At 36.2% G+C, this 13,267-nt stretch overlaps 1 protein-coding gene across 1 annotated transcript in view; it reads left to right on the forward strand.

Moving 5' to 3' along the window:
* Positions 1–13,267, forward strand: part of LOC107556168 (nesprin-1-like) — a 137,051-nt gene that overhangs the window by 110,457 nt on the left and 13,327 nt on the right. The window contains exons 123-129 of the mRNA XM_016239217.1: positions 2,813–2,910; positions 2,993–3,227; positions 3,312–3,506; positions 6,162–6,287; positions 7,498–7,653; positions 8,170–8,328; positions 8,574–8,740. Of these exons, the coding sequence (XP_016094703.1) occupies positions 2,813–2,910; positions 2,993–3,227; positions 3,312–3,506; positions 6,162–6,287; positions 7,498–7,653; positions 8,170–8,328; positions 8,574–8,740 (1,136 nt within the window). The remainder of the gene's footprint in view (positions 1–2,812; positions 2,911–2,992; positions 3,228–3,311; positions 3,507–6,161; positions 6,288–7,497; positions 7,654–8,169; positions 8,329–8,573; positions 8,741–13,267) is intronic.

Consider the following 13,267-nt stretch of genomic DNA (forward strand, 5'->3'; position numbering starts at 1 on the left):
GCATAATTAATCGTTCATAATGTCTACAATTCGTGTTATAATGAGAGGATTCGTGAGCACGCAGATTTCAGCACTGCATTGCTCAACGCTGCAAACACGTGTTATAGCCTAAATAGAAACTCTGCATACGCTTGCACCTGTTAATCGTTTATATTTTATATTAGTTCATGTTGCTTTTGTGCAATAGATGAATAACAATTTCTTTGTTTTAGATATTTTATGTTTAGATATTTCTATTTTGCGGGAGTCCCGTGAATCATTTTATTCTCCCGCATCCCGCACACACAAATTTCCGAAGAGAGATTTCGAACACACACAGCGGAGAGATTTCAGCATGGAGGATGAAAACCACACTCAACCAGTGAGTAAAGTCGTTTTTTATCTGATGGCATTTTCTTATGATTATAGCTGGTCGCAATGGTAACTTTAGAACCCACTGACTACAAATCGTATTTAAAATTATGCAATAGTTTAGCATCGAAATCGTTGTTTTACTGATTGTTTATCGCCCATTCATCCTGTGATTACTAAAGTCTTCCTACAAACACCAGTTATAATATAAGAAAGCTGGCGTGGACTAACAACATTACACTGCACACTTAATTAACTAAAACAATCTTTAATCATAAGAAAATGTCATCAGATAAAAAATGACTTTACTCACTGGTTGAGTGGTTTTCATTCTCCTTGCTGGAGTCTCTCCGCTGTGTGTGTTCGAAATCTCTCTTCGGTGGCGATCGCTGTTTACTGCGAACCTGATACTACTACTACTAACAACAACAACAGAACACATTACAGAATTGTTGTTATTAAATGAAATATCTGGACATTTAACACTTATTTGGTAACACTACAGATTGATCTGAATAAACAGGGTATGTGCAACTTTGGTGTATAAGACAGCAGGCTAACCGGGTAGCCGTATTTTGTGCGAATGATATAAATCATAATGTGATTTTGTAGAAATTGTAATCAGGTGCTAAAAAAAAAAAAGAGTACCCATTAAAATGTCTTTACATCAAGGACCCAATCATGGAACAGTGCACAGTACAAGCGCAGCTTGAGCTTCTCGAGTCTGTTCAGTAAAGAGCGTTTTGATTGGTGGATTAAAAGCTCACCGCGATTGGCTGAACGGAACATCCTCCAAAAAAAGATATTTATGACTCTTAACCTGCCAGGAAGGTCTCAAAAATGCCACACACAAATTCAAAGCAGTCCACGCATGTGTGACGATCTGCAAATGCAGATTCAACGATCCATAAATACATGTAACATCATTCATAAATGTGTGATGGAAATTAATTCAAGAACTTGATATATACATATCTGTGTAAACATTTTAAATGTATTTAGGTAAGATGCATTTGTGTGAGCATTTGGGGAAATATTTATGCTTTTACTTGCGTATTTATGAATTGTGTTTTGAATTTATGAATCGGATTTTGTAAATGTAAATTGTGCTGTGCATTTATGAATTTTGTTTTGCAAATGTGTTATTTTTGAGGCTGATCTGTCTCCATACATGCTGACATGCAGGGCTAAGTGTTAAGAATCTTTTCCAAATTACAAGCAATAGCAGAAAATAAATACAAATACACAAATGAAGTCAGCAGAGCTTTTCAGGTTTTTCAGATAGCCTAGGTATAAAATAAGTTTTCAGGTACAGAAATGAATAAAGTAATAAAATGTAAAATATTCTTCATAGTCTTATAAATTAAATATAGATTCATCCTTATTTAAGTTACAGAAGTTATTCAGTCAAAAGTAGTGGGATATTGTTTTCTTAAACAGCATTAGGTTTATTTTTAGTCTGTTTTCACTTTTAAGATGGAATGCACAGATCCAATATTCTGATACACATGCATTTTCTTTCTCAACTTTTTATGTTAAGACATAGGCCTAACCGACTATGTTTACAGGATATTCACCAAGACGCGCATTTTGATGTAATTTTGTCTGTATTTGTTCGACCAAGCACAATAATAAGCAAAAGAGAACTCAATTCGGTATTCGTGTGCTGACTGAGCATCAATCCTGTGGTTCATAAAGAACTTCATAAAGTGCACATTTCTGTGCATTAAACCTAGCCAAAAAGCCATATGGGTTGACTGAAACACAGTAGATTTTAATTATATGCTTTAATAGTTTAATTACTACATTTCCATGTCAATCCATGTTAATTTTTACCACAATCAATGCGCTGTCACTTTAATTCAGCGTGTGCAGCACAGCAAAAAAAGACTCGGTGCAGAAACGATCGCTGCACTGCTGCAGACGCACCGCTCCTGGAACGCACTGCCGAACTTTCTAATACGTTAACATGGTCGCAGAAAAAAATATGCACTGCAGACGAAGTATGTGTGAACCTGGCGCTATTCTCACCAAGGCTGCATTTATTTGATCAAAAATACAGTAAAAATATAATATTTTGAAACATTATTACAATTTAAAATATCTGTTTTCTGTTTTAATATGTCTTAAAATGTCATAAAATTTATTCCTGTGATGGCAAAGCTGAGTTTTCAGCAGCCATTACTCCAGTCTTCAGTGTCACATGATCCTTTAGAAATCATTCTAATATGCTGATTTGCTGCTCCAGAAACATTTTTTATTATTCTTATTAGGACAATTTTGTCCTCAGCATTTTTTCTGTGTCAGTATTCAGTTTTTATTTCAAAACTCAATGCAAGTTTTTGGTGAAACCTTTATAAGATGGATATAATAATAAAAATATGCAGCATAAAATGTATAGGGTCATAGTTTAATGACCTACTTTATGGAACTGATCTACTTTTTTTGTGTGTGTGGATAGCTATTCCAAGCGGAGATCTTTAGCCGACAACAAATTCTATACTCTATCATCAATGATGGACATCAGCTCCTGAATCAAGGACAAGTGGAAGAAGACAGGTACCATTTGTTTATTTCTTTATTCTTATTCTTTCATTCATACTTATAGTGACAGTCTCTTTTTTGTCCTCTTGCCCAAAAGGGATGATTTTGGCATGAAACTAGCACTGCTTAGTAACCAGTGGCAAGGTGTGGTGAGGCGGGCCCAGCAAAGACGGGGGATTATTGACAGTTTGGTTCGGCAATGGCAGCGGTACACAGAGCTGATAGAGAAACTGCGTCATTGGCTGCAAGAAGTGTCAATGGAACCAGAAGACCAACAACAAGGGGCAACAGTAGCACTACAGCAGATTCGTGGAATGTTAGACCACATACAGGTAAAGATATAGCCATTTTTACATTAAAGTAGAAATAATGGCCACCTGCAAATAGCCTAAAGTACCCCACTTTTCTCCACCCAGCTGAAGGAGCGTGTGCTCCAGAGGCAACAGGGCAGCTACATTCTCACAGTGGAGGCCGGGAGGCAACTCCTCCTGTGGGCTGATGCCAGAACGGAGGCCTCGCTTCACACTGAGCTGACTGACGTGCAGGAGCGCTGGAGGACAATTAACATCCGTCTCGACGAGAGGAAGAAAGAACTGCTTTCTTTGTTAAGGGTGAGTTAAGAGTAAATGTTAATAAAACATTTTTGGGTGCACTTACTGGTTGCTTATTTGCTAGATTTAATAGTTTGTATCACTGACAAAGTACAAACACTAGGGTTGGGTATCGTTTGAATTTTGAATCGTCTGCTTATCGATTCCGATTCTTATCAATTCCTAGTTTCGATTCCAATAAGATAAAAAATCCAATATAAAAAGTCAAACATTTATTCTGTCTTTTTACAAAGCATTCTGTTGCAGCTGAATAACACAAGCAAAAAAAAAAAATACCTTAAAAAAAAAAAATACCACAGCAAAAACAACTAGATTCATGTAAATTTCACATATTAAAGTGTTAAAGACAAGTAAACAGTCAGTAATAAGATAGGAACAAACAAATCAATTAGCAATGTCATAAAAAAATTACAACTGAACAAAATTTCAGGTACAGAAACTGTAATTAAAAGTTTAGAAACACTGCATAATTTTCTTTTCATAAATAAAATATTATCAATTAAAGTTATTAAATATATTCAGTCAAGATCAGTGAATGATTTTCTTTTGTTCTTTGATTAACATTGAAGACAGGCAGCGCGTTTATTAGGCTGCTGTCTCTTTACTAAAAATACTGTACATGCGTGTTTTCTTTCTCATCTGTTTACATTCACGTAAGACAAAAATGACTGCGTTTATGATGATATACTGACAAAGTTTTCTGCATATTGGTCGACAAATATGAAAGAAGTCAGTTTCGGCCCGAAACAACCTTTTCTACAGTGGAAATACACGGAACGGTTCGAGAACGGACACAAACCGGGAACCCGTACCGCAACCTCTGTTCTCTGTGCTCGCGCTTCGTGTGCGCTGCACGCAAACAGGGCGCAAGTTCTTTCGGTTCCTGCACTTAAATGTTTTTAATCACATTAAAATGCGAACGCAGGAATCGTTAAGCAGAATCGAAATGCACGCATCTTATCGAATACCCGGTTCTTGGAAATTTGGAACCGGTTTTCGATACCTAACCCTAACAAACACTAAATTACTTTTGCTGTTTGGAGGAAGCTCATTATTTCCAGATGGTAGCAAATGTCTGTTGAGTAGTTTCGGCTGATTATTTGCAATTGTTGGTTAATTTCTTTAGACAACCTGTGTCTTTTAGATGGATGTGTTTACCTGTAAGTTGGTTGGTTTTTGCATCAAAGTCTGAGACCACTGGTAAAAAAATGCTTCTATTTTGCAGTTATTTTTACTAATTTAATTGAAGTTAATTTTTTTGTTTCTAATTATATTATCACAACAACTTGTGTAAAATAAAATTAATTTCAGAAGTTTGTAATTTGTATTTTATTTGATTAACATATAAATAGTACCTAATTTTGTAATATATATATATATATATATATATATATATATATATATATATATATATATATATATATATATATATATATATAAAATGTATTTATTTTAAATTAATTGATTTTAAATCCTAAAAAAATATATATTCAGGCTTTTGTTTTCAGGTTTAAATAAGTTTTTCAATGTAGTCTCAGACTTTTGGAGCCCTTTTTTTGACATGCTGTTGCATTGTTGGAGATTTACTTGTTGCAGTGTTTTGTGGTTGTTTTTACGATGTGGTATAGTTTAGGATTTTTATTGTACATCTATAGATTTTTACGGGCTGCATCTATAGTCAAACTTTCAGGGTCAGATTGTTTTGGTGCTTCAAAATAGTTTTGGTTATTTTGTTTCAGTGAAATCAGGGATTGGTCATTACTTTGAAAGCTATTTCAAACTACAAATATCAGAAATACAGAAAAATAGCTGAATTGTTGAATAATCCAAAAACAAAAATTAAATATACGAAGCAAACATTCTGCAAACCTATAAATGGATCTCATGTTCAAAGTTCTTTTCCTAAAAGAAAAGAGAGACAGTGAAGGACTTTGCATCTGACCTTACAGAGCAAATAGAGGCGAGCACACATAACGAGAGTGAGAGAGTGTGTGATATGTTTTGTGTGTGCGTGTGAGGGGGATGAAAGAGAGAGAACGGGAGAAAAGGGAGCTGAAGGCGAGAGAAATATCTTCAGTTCTGTAGGAGGCAGGCCGCGGGAAGGTGTCCGAGCGGTGCTGCGCTGCCAACTCAGGGCAGCAGGGACAGGCAGTTATCCGCTCCATTTTGACGCAGCACACTGGGACACAGACAAAAATTTTGGATTGCAAAAGGAAAATGGCTCCTCTTTCCTTCGCCTCGGTCTCTCTCTTCCTCTCTCTTCCACATCCCTCTGTTTTCTCGGATGACATGATAGAAGGTACCTCACTGCTTTATCTCTGCATGAAAATCTTTCTCTCTTGTGTCTCAGGACCAAGGCCCTTTGCTCTGACCAGATTTAAATATAGAATTGATTACAAATGACATTCTCTATTATGTTCCTGATTAAAAATGTGGTGATCACCAAACAGTCTTTCTGACTTTTCCTCGAATATTGTAATAAACATGTTGCATTAGAGCTTAAAAATTGCGAAGTAAAATTTTTCTAAGATATGTAATTGTATATATTGTGCAGATTACACTGTGCTGCAGAGTAGCATAAACATGCTATCTCTATATCATGCTCACTCTTTCTCATGATTTCACATTTTTTTTTCTTTCTGGATATGTGTGCAGGACTGGAATCAGTGTGAAAAAGGAATTTCTGCATCACACGAGAGACTGAGGGGCTTTAAGCAAAAGCTCTCTGTGCCTTTACCCGACCACCATGAGGAGCTGCACACAGAACAGATTCGCTGCAAGGTACACAAACAAAATCTGACTCATCTTGTGTCCTATGACCTTCTAGAAGCGTGTTGCTTCAGCAACATCTGAGTATCTTTCTTATTATTTGAGCTAAACATTGAACGCTATTTCCTGACCAGATTTGCAGTGATAAAGCAACAATATCTCAATAGTTCAGATAATTATTGGTTTGTGCAGTCTGCTGCTATCAACCACTGCATTAATAATACCCTTGCATGCTTCTAGCAGAATGTGTGTGTGTGTGTGTGTGTGATGCCCTGACACTCTGATTAATTTTTTATCTGCAAAGGAGGGTTGATTTTTCATGCGTGATGTTACAGAGAGGTGTGTGCAGTATAGCAGAAGGTGTGTAAAAGTAAAATCAACCTGCTCTGGTCTCTATAAGCTGGACTGTCAGCAAGAATGTCTTTGACTTTGCCTGAGGGAAGGAAGTTGAGGTGCATGCTAATCATGCTAAACCGTACATGTTAGCAGAGATGCTGAGGTTTAATAAGAAGTACTTATGCAGCAGCAAAAAAAAAATCAGTTTTTAACAGCAAAGTATTGGCAGCTTTTATTGTGTGCTTAATGTCTTGTCAACAGTTTTATCTGTGAGTCACATACCATCTGTATATTAGGATTATACAGTGTAACTGTATAATGCTAGCAGAGATATCAATATCAACAAATATCAATACAAATGCAATTAGGGTCCTTTGGTTGTTACTGTGTGTGAGGGGAAGAATATGTGCAGTCAATATTCTTCTGTTTTAGATAAATGTAACCAGGTGTCTTAGTTAATATTTTATTTTATTTTTTTAAATCTTACATATTTGTTGTTGTTGTTGGTTGGGTAGGGGAAGGGTTAAGGAGAGGATTTATTTTATTTTAAAATATATTCATTTATTCTTAAAATGTAAAAAAAAAAGTATAATTTGTTGTTTACATATTTTTTTTGTTTATTTAATTATTAATTTTACATCCTAAAACTTCATTTTCAGTTCTAACTCTATTAAATAATATATCTTTTTACATTACATTTTACAAGGATTTGTATGTTTATTTATTTTAAATCCAAAAACATTGTCCTAAAATTTGATTTTCAACAGTTACAGTTTGGACTGAATTTTACTTCATTTTATTTTTAAATCTTAAATTAAATGTTATAATTATTTTATCATTTCATTTCTGATGTGTTCATGAAAGTATGTGTTTGTGTGTGTGATAGGAATTGGAGAGCAGTATTGAAGGCTGGACTGATGATGTAGCCGGGCTGTGTATTCTGAGGGAGTCTCTCTCCGGTGGCCTCAGTGCTGATGACCTCACAGTCTTACAGGAGAGACTTCTACTACTCCAGAGACAGTGGGAGGAGACCTGTCACCAGGTACAGTACACATACGTCAGTCTGTCCCTTAGCATTTGTTTTGCACCATAACACATTCTATGCACAGCTGTCTACATTACAGTATATAAACAACTGCAAGTTTTCATCAAGTCAGATAATGAATGTGTAAAGAGATGCATTGATTTTAGTTTTTAGCAACTTAACTAAAAACAATTAAGTAAATTCAATAGATAAAGGTTGATTTTTGTATATGCTGACAAAACTTACAGAGAATTTATGATATTGTTGAATCAAAGTTCATGATGGCTCCTTGTTTGCTCTGGGCAGTGTAGTATAAAGGATTGCAATGATATTGTGCCTCTTAATCCCTGATGTCTCGTAGTAAGGAAAGACCATGGGAAAGACTGATGGTGCATGACACTAAATTATTACATGTCTGTCTGACATCTTCCGTTTCTCATTTTGCTCACCAATCTTTTTGCAACTTCTCCTTTAATCGTACTCTGTACTCCGTGAACCCATTGTGTAAGTGATCATTGTCTGTCATCCCTGTAGCTGTCCTTGCGCCGGCAGCAGGTGAGTGAGAGGCTGAACGAGTGGGCCGTGTTCAATGAGAAGAACAAAGAGCTGTGTGAGTGGCTCACACAAATGGAGAGCAAGGTCTCACAGAACGGCGACATCAGCATTGAGGAGATGATTGAGAAACTCAGGAAGGTGAAATGAACACACAATCACAACATATTTGTTTCTTGTGAAATCAAGAAATTGATCAATAATAATCCCATTGAACTCTAAAACGTATCCTGCAGATAAAATATATATTTCATTGTTCAGTTTAGATTCTAGATTTTTTTAAACTGCAAAAGATTATTCCAGTGTCCAGTGGATATGTGAAACACAATCTACCCAAAGTCTTATGAATATTCAGCTGAACAAACGTGCGATCTCTTTGTTATCAGGACTATCAGGAAGAGATCTCAGTGGCCAAAGAGAACAAGTATCAGCTGGAACAGATGGGGGAGAGATTGGCTCAGGCCAGCCATGAAAGCAAAGCTGCAGAAATCCAATACAAACTCAGCAAAGTCAATGAGCGGTGGCAGCATCTGCTTGACCTTATAGAAGCAAGGTGAGTCTCTCAATTATCGCATGACATGGTACATATTGTGGTCTAGCTGCTTAAAAAAGTTATTGTCGGATCAAAGTGTAATTTATGTGTCTTTTATAGAACAAAAGCCCATAGAATTTTTATTTAATTTTTTACAACAGAATATTTTAATTCAGAAATACAAAACTAAATTTCCTGAAATATCAGTCAGTTCTTTTGAAGCAGGGTGTCCATGTGTCCTTAAAAAGTCTTCAGATGTCTTAAATAAAGTTTTCCTAACAAAAGGCCTTAAAAAGTTTTAAATATTTTTGGTTACATTACCGCAAAAATTTCTCCAGTCTGACGAACCCAATGACTGTTTACAATCATTGGACTGGCCGAAGAATTTTTTCCCCGCGGTCATTACTGCATCATCGGAGAGAGAGAGATGCACCGGTCGACCAGCCTTAAATCAGAACCAGATGGTTATTGCTTCAAACCCACGATCAGCCCACACAACTTTTTTATTTTGGCTGATCTCTATTCCAGAGCTGCACACAAACTGTATTGCAAAGTCTGATGTTACTAATGTTACTAAAATGTTACTAAGTCTGTAAATGGCAGTTAACAGAGGCCAGAGACGCTGAAGTCGGACGCAAAGAGGAGAAAATACTGTACCGGACAATAGCAAGATCACTGTTCACAATGCTCGAAATATAGGAAGAAAATATAAATATTGAATTGGGGGTGAGGGGTTATATGAATGTATCTCTGAAGGGAACTGACTGTCTGTTCACTTACCTCCGTGTTGATATGCGCAGCACCATAGATATTTTGGCCTATATGTGTATATATATATATATATATATATATATATATATATATTTTGCTATGTAAGCAATAATTGACTCCGGGCCGTTGAATTATTAAAAAAATGATACACACCCGAGGTGGTGATGCTGTTACACCTCGGGTGTGCATTATTTTTCTAATAATTGATAGCATTCTAATGCAGTTATTAATGAAGTTATTAGAAAGAGAGCGAGAGAGACACGAGCACGTGTGATTGAAGTAATTCCTGTGTGCTGTATAGGTACTGTATGCTAATTTCCATTATTACAGTTAACTATGCAAAGTGATATGGAACTGTAATACGGTCAAGAGAGCTGCCTGGAACTACGTTCGCCGTGCATTTCCCTGAAAATAATTGCACACCTCAGAACGTTCGTCAGCCAATCAGATTCAAGCATTCAACGGCCCGTAGTATAAATATATATATATATATATATATGTATATATACACACACACACACACATATCTATGCACAGCACAGCTTTGTTTACAGCGGTAACCAAGGAAACGCTATATTGCAGCAGCTGTTCCATAAGATGTTCCACCTGCTGTCAGAGAGTGAATTTGCATTTTCTTTCAGTCCGTCTGCTGTTTGTGTTTTGCGCAGGTGTCTAATGTAGCATAATTTCACACATCTAAAATCAGACCATTCTGTTTTTGCTTTAAATTTTGAAATTTATACAATTTAATTCATATCAAAAACAACTGTTCGTGCTATGTGTGTGTAGCATCTTTGTTTGGATCATGATTCAAATGCAGTGGTTGCCTTTAATTTTAAATGGCTACAGATATTTTAGTTTTAAGCTAGTTTGCCCGTTATAGAGCAAATAAACAACAAATACATTTGTTTAAAGAAAAAAAAATTGATGATCAATATCTGATTCGGTAAGTTTGCTTGTAAAAAAAAAAAAAAAATGTTGGTCTTAAATTTCATATAAGGGGGTCTTAAAAAGTCTTAAATTTAACTTGTTTATATCTGTAGACACCCTGTGCAGAGTGTCATCTTTAGAAATAGGGGCATGAACTGAGAATGTTCCTTGTGCTAATGGCCTGTGGGTGGAAAGGAAGTATTTTGCACCAGCATCTTAAACATGACACTATGGTGTCTCTGGATATGACTGGTAAAAGCGAATTGCCTGGAGTCAGAACTGAAAGCCTCTTACATGTGTGGTGTTGATTTCACTGTGGCCAGTGTGTGAGAGGGCCATCCTCTCACACTCGTGTGCATTAGCTCTGTGTGACTGTCTTGATTTTTCCCTAAAAGTTTATAGAAAAGGGTAGTATACTGACATACTTGTATTTGGATTCAATTAAAGAGCTAACTGGAGATATTTTGCTCAAGAAAAAGTATCCACACTGTTCGCAAGAATATTTCACATATATTTCACAGATACACTGACACACACTTTCTCTCACACACACATTTACTTGGCTTTCTAAATGAAGGGCATTCCAACTAATATTGTTTTTATATGCAGTTAGTTAAAAATACTATAAACTAACCCTAACAGAAAACCTACTGTATTTCTTCAATTAAAAAACTTCTTATTCACTTTGTTTTATACAAATGAGGATATCCCCAAAATGACGTTTTTTTCGCCCATTTAACTCACTTTTGGGTACAAATTTGTCCCCAAAATGTGTTTAAGTATGTACACATAGACATCAGGTTTTGTTGTAATTTTGGATTTCCAATTTAGCTCTTGCACAAAGATAAAGAAAATTGCTCTCTTTTTCCCCCTTTTATTTAGTTTACTTTTAAATAGGTGAAGCGAGTAAATGAGTTTAAATGAATACAATTAATTTGTCTGAGCAAAGATTTGGGTGGCTCGCCAATGTATTAAATTTTTCTAATGCATAAAATAAGTAAGCTTGACCAGAGTTCTTGTAGGGAGAAGATTTTATTGAAGGTAGTAGTGTAGCACAGATCTTCAGCAGCAATGTCAGTGTGTCGGCTTTCAAAATATCTGAACCCTTGAAAAGAGTCCTAGCTTCTACCTGAGTTCTGTCTGTGAGACAGAACTTTATACCTGGTAACAAATGACCTTCAAACAATAGACTGATGCCATTAGGACCTCCTACTGGAGAGAAGGGTAGAAGGGCCAGCCTGTGTATTTGGTTTACACCTTTACAGGATAACATCAGGAAAGATTCACAAGGTGACATATCAGATGTTGAATAAACAAGAAAGAACTATACACAAAATCCTTCAGTTGGTTTCAAATTTGGTTTGGTAATTGGTTTCAACAAAGGTTAGAATAATGCTGTAAATAATAAGAATATGAACACCGATTTAACAAAAACCATCAACAATAATAGACTACTTTTAAAATAATTGCAAAACAACTGTTTTTAAGGTTATATTTTAGTTTTAAAACTAAAGAAATGTTGAATGTTCTTCTTTTTTTTCCTTAATATTCTTAATTTAAATTTTAATTAATCAAAATAAAATAAAATAAAACAAAAATAATATTTTTCAGTTTTTGTTTATATGAATAATGACAGACACAGACATTCCAGTCCTCTGATCAGCACATGCTAATGACTGTCGTCTTATTTTAGCCACAGCAGTATATTTGTCACTCCCAGCTGCTCATGCCTGCACTTGAGAGCAGTTCACACACACATGCTCAGAAACCCCCACACTAACCAGGGGACTAGAGAAATCCGGGTCACTTTGTTGTTCAGACGAAAGAGAAGGGGAATTTTGACGGTGTGGCAGTTTTTCTTTCTTCTGGGACATTTGATTGAGAGGATTATGCCCAATGGTGCTGGATATGGGCACTGATAACATGGCAGGAAGCCCTGGACAGGACTCAGATCTGCCAGAGTGTGACTGCGACATTAACAGGCAGGAAAACATTTATCCACTTATCATTTACATATTACGGATTCTCTTTTTATGCAATTAAATTTATATGTTGCCATGTATTGTGGTATTTTCTGTCATACTTAGACATGTCTTAATGCGAAGTGTCTGAAATGTAGCTTATTATATTATGTGGGTGAAATATGTCGTTTGAGATGCTTAAGTGAAGCTATCATTGCTTTTCTCCACATATGTGATTGCCCAATAGACCAGATAGTTTCACTGAAAATCTCAGTTTGTTAAATGGAGAAAATGCTATACCATGCTGTATTTGTTGACCTTCTGTTGTTGCGGTGGGTTTAGTTTTAGTGTGTCTTTGTGCTTGAAGCACAGTCACACTGAAGTGTTCACATACCAGGGTTACATGAGGGCTTAATCTCACCAGGTCAAACATTGTCTGTGTTTTGGCTAACTGCCTACAGCATACACCAGGGGTGCCCAACCCTGCTCCTGGCGATCGACAGTCCTGCAAAGTTTAGCTCCAACTCTAATCAAAGACACCTGCCTTTAATTTTTAAGTGATCTTGAATACCCTAATTAGTTGCTTCAGGTGTGTTTGATTAGGGTTGGAGCTGAACTTTGCAGGAGAGTCGATCGCCAGGAGCAGGGTTGGGCACCCCTGGCATACACCAAAGTTTCAATCAAAGTTGGCTGAAGTTGAATCATGTCCACTCAGCATCTGTGCTCTTTGCTTCATATCCAGTCTGAGATAAGACATTTTTCTGAGATCTAGATCAGTAGATCTGGAATGGTGGCACAGCTGAAACATGCTATGCTGGTATGCGGGAGTGTGTGTCGGTGGCACTGCATTGAGCATGTGATTCTGTATTTTTAGGCACATTCAGGA

Source organism: Sinocyclocheilus grahami, unplaced genomic scaffold, assembly GCF_001515645.1.
Source record: "Sinocyclocheilus grahami isolate Dianchi unplaced genomic scaffold, SAMN03320097.WGS_v1.1 scaffold556.1, whole genome shotgun sequence".
Taxonomy (NCBI): Eukaryota; Metazoa; Chordata; class Actinopteri; order Cypriniformes; family Cyprinidae; genus Sinocyclocheilus; species Sinocyclocheilus grahami.